This window comes from Vombatus ursinus, unplaced genomic scaffold, assembly GCF_900497805.2.
Source record: "Vombatus ursinus unplaced genomic scaffold, bare-nosed wombat genome assembly UNPS02009062.1, whole genome shotgun sequence".
NCBI lineage: Eukaryota > Metazoa > Chordata > Mammalia > Diprotodontia > Vombatidae > Vombatus > Vombatus ursinus.
The window spans coordinates 7219542-7232858 of record NW_020948840.1 but is presented as its reverse complement, the minus strand read 5'-3'; the positions used below and the strand labels follow the sequence as shown (position 1 = coordinate 7232858).

Below are 13317 nucleotides of genomic sequence, written 5' to 3'. Positions count from 1 at the left end.
TGCCATTTCCTTCTCTAGCTTATTTTACAGATGAAGAAACTGAGGCAAACAGGGTTAAGTGACTTGCACAGGGTCACACAGCTAGGAAGTATCTGAGGCTAGATTTGAACACAGGAAGATGAGTCTTCCTGACTCCAGGCCTGGCACTGTATACATTGTACCACTTAGCTGTTTCTTATATATCACAAATGTCTATTGATACAAAAATTTTAAATAAAATCCTGAGAAAAAACTAGAGTAATATATCAAAATTTATTTGGCTGACTTTTTGCCAGGGATGCAAGGAATCAGTATTACAAAAGCAATATAATCATCATATATTATATAGAGACAGAATTATCAAGCTCTACATAAATTGATTTGTCAAGTTATCTTTATAGACAGATAACTAGATAAATATATTGACAGGTAGATGTTTCTCTCTTTCTAACATACATGTACAGATTTATACACACACATAGGTATATAAATATATCTCCATCTATGCCTATACTTTGTAAGACATATATTATAAATGAGTGTTGTAGCAAAGAATTTTTCTATATCTCTTGAGATACTCACGTGATTTTGAATGTTTTTGTTTTTAGTAAGATTTTCCTAACTGTGAACCATTCTTGCATCCCTGGCAAAAATCCAACTTGATCATAATGAATGATGTTTTGGATAAATTGCTATAAAAATCCTTTAAATCCTTTTGCCAGGATTTTATTTAGAATTTTAAAATCAATATTCATTAATGATATTGGTCTATGGTTCTATTTCTTTGTTTTAGCATTCTCTCCATATTTATCTCACATAAGGAGTTTGGTTGAGTACTTTATTTCTCAGTTTTTACGAAAAATTTTATAGAATAGGTAATAGTTTTTCTTTAAATGTTTGATAAGAATTCACCTATAAATCCATTTAGACCACCAGTTTTTTGCTTTGGTAGATCCTTTATAAACAGTTCTATCTCCTTTTCTGAGATCTGAGTAATTTAAGATCTCGATTTGTTCTTATTTTCATTTTGGCATCTTATAATTTTTAAGGTAACCCATTTCTTTTGTGGTATCGGTTTTGTTTATAGTTGTGCATATTAAGTGCTGATATAATTCTTTTTATTTCTTATGGATTTACAGTGATTTCACTTTGTTCATTTGGTTTTTTTCAATTGATTTTCTGTCTTTTCCTCTGTAATCAGGTTGGCTAAAGATTTCTTAATTTTGTTAGTTTTTTCTAAGATTATTTTTAAATGACATTACAAGGTTTAAAAAAAAAAAAAGGGAAATTGTTACCTCAGCCCAAGCTTTCAGCACTGCCAGTTTTTCCATAGTTGTGGCACTCTCTCTATAAAGTTGGCTAGAAGATCCTTTTCCTGCCTGTACTTTGTCTAGTGAAGAAACAAGCAAATTGTGTACTCGGCGGAGATCATTGAGATCACTAACAACTCCACTTCCAATCCATGTGCTACAAACCTGGACAAATAAAAATAAAGTTATTTTTCATGAAAACAAATGAAATTCATTCTTAAAAATCTAAGCAGCAAAGAGTATTTGTTGTTCAGTAGTTTTTCAGTCATGTCCAACTTTTTGTGACCCCATTTGGGGTATTCTTAGCAAAGATACTGTAGTGGTTAGCCATTTCCTTCTCCAACTCATTTTGCAGATGAGGAAACTGAGGCAAACAGGGTTAAGTGACTTGCCCAGGGTCACACAGCTAGTAAGTATCTGAGGCCAGATTTGAACTCAAGAAGATGAGTCTTCCTGACTCCAGGCCTGGCACTCTTCCTAGGAACCACCTAGCTGCCCAACAAGGAATATATAGTACCAATATAAGGAAGAGAAAGAAAGAGGTACTTGTTAGGGCAAGACAAAAAAAGAATATATCAACATTAGGTTTTTTAGAACTTTACTGCAGCAATTCTATAAAAGGCATAATGGTTTTACTATGTTTTCTACACTATAATTTAATGTCTGTTTACAATTACCTAATATTACCATGATTTTAAGAAAAAAAGTTTTGCTAACATAATTCATTTAAATAACCAGTCTCATTAACTGAGATGCATATGTCACTTAATGAGGGCTTATATTTTCTTTTTAAAAAAGGAAAGAATTTATTTCTAGTGATATTTTTCTTCCTTTTGTCCAGAGTGCAAGTTGGAGCATAACTCTATCCTAATAGATATCTGAATGCTCAAATCAATCATTTTAGAATTAGGTACAACCTTATTTATAGATTAATATGAAGTAAAGAAATACTTAGATTCTTGAAAATATGACAATAGAAAGAATATTCAATTCACTCCATAAGAAAAAAACCTGGAATTTATTGACAATTTTTGGAATATTTGGTCTTATAAAGAAATATAATCATGTGAGAAAATTTACTTCGATTAATTATTTTCAAATGGTGAAAACTTTTTTAAGATAAGAAAATAGTCTTTTGGCAAGTCACTTAACTTCTGTTTGCTTCAGGTTCCTCATTTGTAATTTGAAAATAACAATAGCACCTACCTCCCAGAGTTTTTGTGAGGATCAAATGAGATAATAGTGCATTGCTCACAGCAAACATTATTTAAATGTTGGCTGCTATGATTATCATTATCAATATTATTATTGTAGAGTTTTGTTATCCTATGCAAATGATCAAAAATCTTATTACTGAATTTATTATTACAAATGTTTAATTATTATGGGCTCTTGTAGACCATTCTTATAGAATTCTTAAACTTGTCATTTATTTTTGCTTCACTTATGATTTCTACATCTATTTGCTTATGTCTTGTTAGATATAAAGATTCAAAGTCACTACATTTTTCCACTGTTAAAAGTATTTGTTACTTAATTTTTCCTTTCTTATTGTTTTTTGAAAGGAAAGTGAATTCCTAAAGGTGTCAGTATCAACCATAAAAAATAATATTTTTCTTCCTACCTGGCAAGCTTTTGCAATTATGTCTGATGGAGTATCTTGTGAAAAGGCTGGTCTGAGAGCAGCTCCCACCTAGATGAGGGGAAAACAAGTGTTTTATTCATGAAAGGAAAATAATCAAAGTGAAAACAACTTTTATGTCCTTGAAGACAACGAAACTTTAGTTCTTCTCTTCTTCTTCCATCCCAGTACTTTTCCTTTACTTCCTCAAAGGTTATCAGGTTCTAATACATATAACTATTACTTCTTTAAGTTATTAGATTTTTAACATCTAATGACTAATTTTAGACAGAGTTCCAAAATAACACTCCAGCAGCATTAATATATATTAAACACCTGCCATGTCATCCATCTCTGTTAGAATGAAAACAAGACCTCCTTGTTGCCAGAAGCTTTCATTCCAGTGGGAAAGATGACAAGAACATATTTAAGTATATATCAATTAAATGTAAAGAGAATAAAAAATATTAAGTAGTTATATACAAGTTTAGTTTGAGATGAGGGGAATTAGTAGGGAAAAGCCTAATGTATAAAGTGTGCTTGAGCTGCATCCTAAAGGAAAAGAGGAATTTCATGAGATAATGGGAGGAGGAAGTACATTCTAGGCATGGGAGATGGTCAGTACAAAGGCATGTAGATGAGAGAAGAAGTGTCATATTTGAGGAACAGAAAGGCCAGTTTGGGTAGGAGAAGCGTGCAGTGCAGAAAGGGGAGTAATATCCAGTGAGGCTGGAAAGATGATTTGGGGGCTGAGGGCTTTAAAAGCTAAAACACTGGGGTTTATATTTAACTCTAGAGGGACCACTGAAATTGATTGGGCAAAGAGTCATGGTCAGAGCTACACTTAAGAAAAATTATTTTGACAATGCTGTGGAGGATGGATTGATGAGGGTCTTGGGACAGGGAGACCAATAAACAGATGGCAGTGCCAAAGGAAAAAGTGACAAGAGTCTAAACGAAGGTGGTGACTGTACGGGTGAACAGAATAGCACCTTTCAGAAACGACAAATGTTAAAGAGATAGAAATGGTAAGATTTGGGAACTGATTAGGTATATGGGATGAGGGAAAGTGAGGATGTAAGGATTACACCAAGACACCCCGAGTACATGGGGGACTGGAAAAATGCTGATGCTTTCAAGAAAAATAGGCAAGTTTGGAAGACAGGGTGTGGGAAATGAGGGGGGAAAGAAAATAAGTACTTTTTTTAGATATGCTAAGTTTGAGATATCTTTGGGACATCTACTTTGAAATGTCCAATAGGCAGCTAATAATGTAAAATTGAAGTTCAGGACAGAAACTGGCACTAGATATTTAGATATGGGTGTCACTGGCATAGAAATGATAAACCCATGAGACTTCATAAGGCCACCCCACCAAGAAAAAGGAGGAAAAGAAAAAGGGTATGTAGAATGAAAGGACTTAAAAAAAGTCTGATTGAGGACTATGAAGAATACATACATGATAAATGTTCATGATAAATGATGTATTCCAACCCTCCTCTAGAAGAATGCAAACTCTTTGAGAGAAGGAACTGTTTTCAGTCTTATCTTTATATCCCTTAAGTTAAGCACAGTGCCTTGCACAAAACAGATGTTTAATAAATGCTTATTGAAATGTGTTGGTATTTAAATACTGGTCATGGCAGGGAGATGAAATTTAATGTGTGAAACACTAAAATTTAGTCATATTCTTAATCAATTTTAGTAACAGTTTTTAAAAAGTCTTTAGTATACATTAAACTCCCAAATTTAGAGTTACTTCTAGACATTATCAGTTGAATTCATTATGTTATGTCACTGGTAACAGGGGAATGGTAGCAGTGTTCCTGCCATCTATTAGTGCCTTTTGCCTGCTGAGATGGATACATAGTAGTGAAAAGTGGTAGTCAGGTTTTGTATAGCCCATGTGGTTGCAGGCTATAGTTATCATTTACTTGTACTCAAAGATCAGTCAATTAAGTTAAATTCAGTAAACATTTATGACAGTGGAACATAAGCTCCAGAAGCTCTTAACAAGCTGGAAAATACTTCGCGTTTGAGACTCGGGGTGGACAATATGCATATCAACTGCCTACCTAAAATTAGATATATCACCAGAAAATTGGCAACTAGGTGTTGAATTTTTCTGACCACAAGACACAGAAGGGCTGTAATTTGACATATTGGAACAAGCACCCACAACAATGAAATCAGGAATCTTTGAAGTATATTGAAGTATTCCCTGTGTGCTAGGTATTGCCTTTTCAATTTAGTCCAATGGTGCTCTTGGAACTCTAGTCCAAGCTTAATAACAATAGACAAGAGATTTGCGCATACATACACACACACCAGAAACCATGGACAATCTGAAATATTTTGGTACTGTGACTGCTTACCACCCCAAGAAGCAAATAGCTCCTAAGATTGCTAATTTTTCTAATGAAGCCATAGTAACAATAGCATTCAGAAAAACCTGGTATGCTATTTATTGAATTATAAATAAGCGTAAGTGACAGCTTGAATATTTACCAAAAACTACTTCTCAGAATACTGACTACTTTAATAACTATAAAGAAAACATCTACTTTATTAACTCTAAAAAACTTCATTATGCTTTGTTGCCAGAGTTTTTGTTGTTTATTTCTTAAATACTTACTCTACTTCAATAAAAAGTTTTGATTTAACAGGATAAAATCTATTACCTAATTTGGAGAATATATATCTATTTCCATTATTAACTACAAGATGAAATAAATTTAAATTTTGAAAGATTGAAGATTTTATTTAATATTTTCTAATCTTTTAACTGCTGTTATTAAGATTTGTAAACATTACATCTGAAATACAAGAGAAAATTGATTTTTGCTTTGAAAAGCTCTGGTCAGGCTTTAAATTCTAAAAACAATAGCAGATCCACAAAATTATTTCAAACAGACCACATTAAGTAGTATGGCTCACTCCAGGGGTATAAGACAAGACATTTAGGATGGGATTTTATCCTTGTTTTATCATTATTATGAGACCTCATAAAAATTTATTAAACTATCTTCACATACCACAGTTTCTTTAAATATCAGATGATACAATGATATGCTGGACAAGTACATTCTATATGAGTGAACAGACTGGATTCTCAGGCCAAAAATTCCTTTAAGGAATCAGAGATCTCAAAATTGTTACTCAAATACTATATATTAAGAGATGGTTTACTAAATATTATCTCACATTAGCTTGGTACTGCTCCAGAATCACGTGACCTGGAAATTCTGGCTCAGGCACAGATGCAAATTTCTTAATAATGTCCTCAAGTGCTTGAAGCCCAGCCATCCGCAGCTGGTTGCTGTGATCAGTAGCAGCCATGAATGCCATGCGTATCAGGTCAGAGAGATGGAGTACTAAAAGATCATCTAAAAATAAAAATAGAAACCAGAGTGGAAACTGTCCAAATAATATTCTATACACTGACATGGAAACTTCTTACTTTAAATAAATTTCTAATGACAATGCTTAATAACATACTTTTCATCACATTCACTTAAAACAGCCATGATATCACTTTAAAGAATGTTCATTTCAATATTATCATATCTTTTGGCAAACTTTCACATACTGGGACTACAAAGGTTCTGACTGTATCTGTATTGACAAGTAATGTAAAAAACTGACAGCCTTCAAACAGCCCCTAAAATTCCTGAGAAACTATTTTAAATAGCAAAATGTAGATGGGATCAGAAACTAAGAGACATATAGAAAACACAAATGGAGATGTTAAATTTGGAAGAAAAAAAAATATCATCTCCCTACTCCCTTACTTAAATGGACCCAGCATATTTTATTCTTCCTTAACTCCTTCAACTGCAACTGATCTCTCCAGTGTTGCCAATGTTCTCTTAAAATTGTGAAACCTGATATTTGTTTTTTACTCAGTCTTCTATGGACCTCTTAACCTATGCATTTTATTTTATGTAATTGAATGCAGTTTATGTAAATTTTATGCATTTAGCATTGCTGATCACCCTCTTCTCTTTCCAACAACTCTCTTCTTATTTTTTTTAATAAAATATCTTCTTTTGTCCTTGCTAGCCTCATATGACTACTTCAGCAAAGCTGTGATAAAGCAGTGTGATAGAGTGGAAAGAACAATGGATTTAGAAGACAGGTTCTCATATAGGCTCTGCCACTTACTACCAATGTGATTTTTGGACAAGTCATTTAACCCTTTGGGACTCAATGTTGTCATGTATAAAGTGAGAAGGGGTTAGGGTTGGCATTGATCACCTCCAAGGTTCTTTCAGCTGTAATGTTGTTGATACCATAATACTTTGACCATTTGGTCTGAATTATTAGTCCAAATATGTTACTTAAGTTAAAAGCTCTGTGGAAGAACCATGAAACCTGTTTGTCTTGGTATCCACAGTAGCAACTAATACAATTCATAATACATAGGGAGTTCAATAAATGCTAATGAATGAATGATGAAATCTTTCTAGAAGTTGAAAGCAACAAAGCAAGTAGATCTAGGGAGAGTATTATTAAAAAGGCATTATATGTTATCACAAAAAAGCTCACTGCTAGGTAATTTTCCCCAGTGATGGAGAAATAAGCTCAGTTGTGAAGAATCATAAGAATCACACACAAATAGATCTACTATTATATGTACCCTCTGGTCTAGCTCCCAAACAGTATAAGGTCCAATCATGGACTACATAAAAGACCCTTGGAAAATACAGTGACAGCAGAGGAGTTTATGTGCCCACAGGTATGGCAGCCAGGACCATATATATCACATCAAAAAGAAGACAGGAGAGTAAAAACCCATAGCATCACAGCCAAGCCACTGGAAACTTCTCAGAGCCTTTTTTGCTGTGCATTTCCCCATTCTCTCAAATACTGTACTATAACCTGAACAAAAGCTAGGCCAGCCTGACCAAATAGTGTAAAACTGGCTTACATTACTGCTTTTCCCTTACCTAAAATGGTTGTGGGGGAGTGGAGAGGGGAGGAGGAAGGAAGGGAAGTCGCTCCTGATGTTCATCTCCAGTACACAGTCCAAAATGAACTCTGCTTCGTGCTAGCTACTAACAGGAAATAGCACCATGACATTATGAAGTTTGATGCTTTGTTGATACCGGCCTCTATCTACTTAAGTGTGCTTTTTCACAGCACAATCAACTGCACAGGCACTGTAATAGCTAGCATTTATGTAGAATTTTAAGGTTTGCAAAATGCCTTACAGATGTTATCTCATTTGACAGTTTCATTACACCTTATACCCTAAGGCAATAAAAAGAGCTTGAGATCTGTAGTCAAAGAACTTAAGTTTGAGTTCAATTTCCGCTACTGGCAGCTGGGTGGCCATGAACAAGTCAACTTCTTAGCCTCATATTCCTTATCTGTAAATTTAGGGATAATAATAATTGTACCACCCTACCTTAGAGGGTTGAGGTGCAAATCAAATGAGGTTATTGATATAAACTACTTTATAATCTGTAAAATGCTATACAAATGTTAATCTATTATTATTATTGAATGATTGTTTCTAAGTAATTGCGATATCACAATTGATATCACAATATACAATTGATATCACAGCAGCATTCCAAATTTTTCTTGGATGTTCAAGTGTGGTTGTATAAAACAGACAAAGCGTAACTGGGTTAATGTAACCTGGTTTCACACTTTGATAGTAAGGAAAAGACCAGAAAATCCCAACATGTTGCCAATGCTAACATGATCAGCTATTGGGAAGTAGAATGCTTTTTTATAAAATCCCCTAGAATATCAAATCTATGGAATGTATTCCTTACTGTAATCCCAGGAACCTTATTTTCCAAGCCTTTAAAGTCAAGTCCCAGTATCTGGTTCTGCCATCAGTGTTAAAAATTCCAAATAGACTAATGACAAATGACAGGCAGAATTGAGGCTCCTTGTAAAAATTACCTGAGCTGTATGATGTGGTCTGATGATACAGTTTGACAGTGAGAGGACATGTCTGATCATGTCTTGTAATAGCTGATCAAAGAGAACCCTACTCAAAATCTTATCAGAAAGAAAGGAGATAGATGTTCTGTTACTTCTAAGTTTTTATCTTTCTATTTATATATCACAATACCTACACTACTTTCTGAAATTTTACGGTTTTAGTTTCTTGCACACCCCATATTGTATTATGAGTTTTGACATTCTCTATGGCTCAGTCTGTAAATGATCCCTTCACCCTGAAAAAGCCACGCTATAGCAAATTTTTTCTTTATACTAAGGATTATTACGGATAAAATCAGATGACATATTAATGATCTAAAGTGCTGTTGTTCCCCTTATCCTTATGACAAAGTAGTAAAAAATCTATTCTTACTTCTAAATATGTGACAGAGCCCCACTGTTCATATTATTTTTCAGGTACAGTGGAAAGAACACTAGACTTGGAGTCAGAAGATTGGGATTTGAATCCAAGCTCTGTCACTTGTTGGGGTAAAAACACTTGGCATTCTTGAGTCTTAGTTTTCTTGTAATAATACCTATACTAACTACCATTTCACAAGGTTGTGGTCAGTAATGAAATAATGAAGATAGAACCATTTTGCAAACTATAAGATGTCATATAAACATACACTATTAAACATATGAGTATGGCAAAGTCAGATGTTACATGGATAAAAAATGAAACTTAGGTAGGGGGAAAGGGAACACACAGTATCTTTGAAATGAATAACTCTAAAATATGTTAACTATCAATAAAATACATTGAATCAATAAAAGACTTTTGGTAAAAAAAAATGTTTACAAATAAAAAAAATTCTATATTTACTTGCAGGGTTTCTCAGTTTGGCTGAACGTGCCAAAGCGAGATCAAAGTGAGCTGGGTCTGCATTCTCACACAACATGATGACCCGACACAAGCAGTCAGCAGCAAACACCCGAGTGGCCCAGCGAGGAGCTACAGAAGGCTTTGATTTATCCTCTTCACCTAACGTGGTGAACATAGTGTCATCATCCATCTCATCTTTCTTTTCAGATTCTTCATCCTTTCCACCACTTAAAGGAGTTGTAGTACTCATATCTGTAAGGCACAGAAGCACGGAGGTCTAAGGCAACTTGATTCAACCACACTTACTAAGCACCTACGTGCAAGGCACTATACTAGGCACAAAGGATACAAAAACATAAACAAAACTCCTCAGGAATCTTTCATTATATAGCAAGAATACTACACGTACACAGATAAATAAAGATAAGGTGATTTGAGAAAAGACGAAGCATTAATTGAGGGCTTCAGGAAAGGCTTTAAGAAAGAGGTGGGACTTCTGCTGAGAATTTGAGGAAGATAAGAATTCCGAAAGGCAGAGGTAAAGAAAAACTAAATTTTAGTCGTGGCGAAAGGCTGTACAAAGAGGTAAGGGATAAGATATTCAATCCAGGCAACAGCTTGTTTGAAATACAGGGTGCATTAAGGGGAGTAATAAGACTAGAAAAATAAAGTGAAATCAGACAGTAGAAGGTTTTAAATTCCTAGTGGAGGAATTTTTATTCTATCCTAGAAGTAACAAGATGTGACTGATGAGTAGTGACCTATGCCTTAGGAATATTATTCAATCAGCTAAGTGGAAGATGGATTGTTCAGAGGATGATATGAGGATCAGGGAAGCCATTTAGAAGCTGTTGGGCCTGGATTATATGAACGTAGAAAAAGAGACTAATACAGAAGTTACTATGCAGGTAGAATCAACAAGAATTGCCAACTAGGGGCAGGTAGGTGACACAGTGGATAAGCTCCAGCCTTAGATTCAAGAGGACCTGAGTTCAAATCTAACACTTACTAGCTGTGTGACCCTGGGCAAGTCACTTAACCCCATTGCCTAGCCAAAAAAAAAAGAATTGCCAACTAACTAGAAGTAAGGTATAATAGAGTGTAAACAATCAAGTATGATCCCAAAGTTACAAAGGTAATAGAATCTCAGATTTCAAAAAGTAAGTCCTAGCAGCTATGTAATACCACTTATACCCAAATAACAAATCATCTTTGCAACACACCCTTAAAAATAGTCATTTAACCTTTGTTTGAAGACCTCTTGTGATGGGGAAGATAGTACCTTCTAAAGGAAAAGAGGACAGGGGCAGCTAGGTGGCGCCAGTGGGTAGAGCACCAGCCCTGAAGTCAGGAGGACCAGAATACAAATTCGGCCTCAGACCAAACACTTGACACTAACTAGCTGTGTGACCCTGGGCAAGTCACTTAACCTCAATTGCCTAAAAAAAAAGAAAGAAAGAAAGAAAAAAGGACACTTGGATGAAAGGTCAGTTTAGGTAGAAGAAAGGCAAGTTCTATTTTGAACAATCGGATTTTACAATACTAATAGAACATTCAGGTGAAAATATCCTACAGGCAGTTGGTGATGTGGAACTGGAAATTCAGGAGTGATATTAAAGCCAGCTAAAGAGATTTAATAGTCATGTGTAAAGATATGATTATTGAACTCATGGGAGCTAATGAGTTCACCAAGGGAAAGGGTGTATGTGGAGGTAGGGGGATTGGGAGATGGAGAAGGGCATGTTTAGGAATACCTATACCTAGAGGACTGAAGCCAGATGATGAACCAGCAAGAAGACTGAAAAGGAGCAGTAAGATAAATAAGAGATTAACTGGAAAAAAGCAGTGTAATTGAAGTCAAAGAAGGAAAGAATATCAACATTGCTAGTAAAAAAAAATGGTTTTGAAAAAAATTGGTATTTTCTAATACAATAAATATGAATGCAAACTAAATTCTCTCTGAAAAACTATAATGTCAAAAATGTCAAAAGAAGAAGAAAACATGTTGTCTCCTTCCTTTGTTTTGTTTAAAAAATAATAGTTTACTGCTGGTTTGTCAGTCAGTATGTTAAGGACTTACTATGTGCCAAAAGCTTTTTTAAGTGCTAAGGTACAAAGAAAAGCAAAGATATTTTCTCTCCTTGAGAAGCTTACATTCTAATGGGGAAGACAACATGCGTATAAAAAGATACATTCAATAGTAAGTGGAAGACAACCTTAGAGATTAAGGCTCTTACAACTGAGGGAACTTCCTGTAGAAGGTCACAAGTGAGGTTCTAAGAGTCAGAGGATATAGAATATTCCAAGCATGGGGGACAGCTAAAGCAAAGTCCCAGAGAGGAGACTGAGTGTCGTGGGAGAAACAGTAGGTCATTATGGATGCCTTGTAGAGAGGAAAGAGGGAGGAATGTATATAAAGACTGAAAAGATGGGGAGGAGTCAGGTTGTGAAGAGCTTTAAATGTTAAACAGAGGACTGTATATATGATCCTGGAAATAATAGGTAGCTGCTGGAGTTTATCATGTAGGAAAGTGATGTGGTCAGATATCGGGAAAAGTAGGAAAATCAATTTACTAGTAAAGAAAATAAAACTAAGAGAAAAATATACAGAATGACCACAAAAATGGAAAGGAAAATTCTAAAAGGCATCAGAATTCAGATCACCGTAAAGGACAACAGACACAATTTACCTCCTCTCAGAAGAGAGGTGGTGGACTACAATTACAGAACATGAAATATATTGTCAGATACAGTCAATGTGTTCATTTGTTTTTCTTAACTGTATTTCTTTGTTATAAGAGAATTTTCCATGGGAAGAAGACACTAAGTGATAGCTATGTAAAAAAACACCAAAGAATCATTAATAAAACATTTTTTTAAAATAAAGTTTACTATTCAAAATTAGCTTACTTAAAAATTAGTCCACACATACAACAGAGATTTCCAGGTTCCAAGTTCATAAACAACTAACTTTTAACTTCATATTTGTAAATGTATTTTATATAATCATCCAACCAAACAAGGAAATGCTAAATAAGGCTAGTTCTAATAAAACACACTCATTTAATACATACCACTGGAAGCTGCCAGAACATCCTTACAAAGCATTAGCCAATGTGAAAGTTTGTCTACGGCCAGGGATGAAAGCATATGTCCTAAAGTGTCATGGATATCAGAACATAATTTTCGATCAGTCTCCCGGTCTAGCATTCCAAAAAGAAGCCCTTCCAAGCCAGTTTCTGTTATATTGACACCTCGGTGCCGACAATGGATGTCACGGCGAGGACCGATCCCTGGTGCAAAAGGATTCATATCTGTAAAATAATTTTCACAAAAGAACATGTTTAGCATCTGTGGCCCTACTCTTAGGCAACAATTGTGATAACACTTATTTATTCACAACAGGCTAACCAACTATAGGCCTTTGAATAAATTTCAATCTATTTAAATAAATACACTCTCTGGCTACCATCTTTTCAAAATAAATTACAATTTAATTTGGCAATAAAGCTAAGAACCATATTTTTATGAATTATATGTTGTCCTGAGCAGAGCAACATAAGGTCTTTAGCAAATACTGTGATTCAGATAGAAAATTTAGAATAAAAATATATAACAAA

General features: G+C 34.6%; 1 protein-coding gene across 2 annotated transcripts in view; it reads right to left on the bottom strand.

The window, feature by feature from the left end:
• The window catches only part of HEATR5B (HEAT repeat containing 5B), a 133537-nt gene that overhangs the window by 34635 nt on the left and 85585 nt on the right, over window positions 1-13317 (bottom strand). For both annotated transcript variants that reach the window (XM_027850505.1, XM_027850504.1), the window contains 5 exons: window positions 12772-13011; window positions 9698-9949; window positions 6115-6296; window positions 2914-2982; window positions 1275-1454 (listed from right to left, as the gene is read on the bottom strand). In XM_027850505.1, coding sequence (XP_027706306.1) covers window positions 1275-1454; window positions 2914-2982; window positions 6115-6296; window positions 9698-9949; window positions 12772-13011 — 923 coding nt within the window. The remainder of the gene's footprint in view (window positions 1-1274; window positions 1455-2913; window positions 2983-6114; window positions 6297-9697; window positions 9950-12771; window positions 13012-13317) is intronic.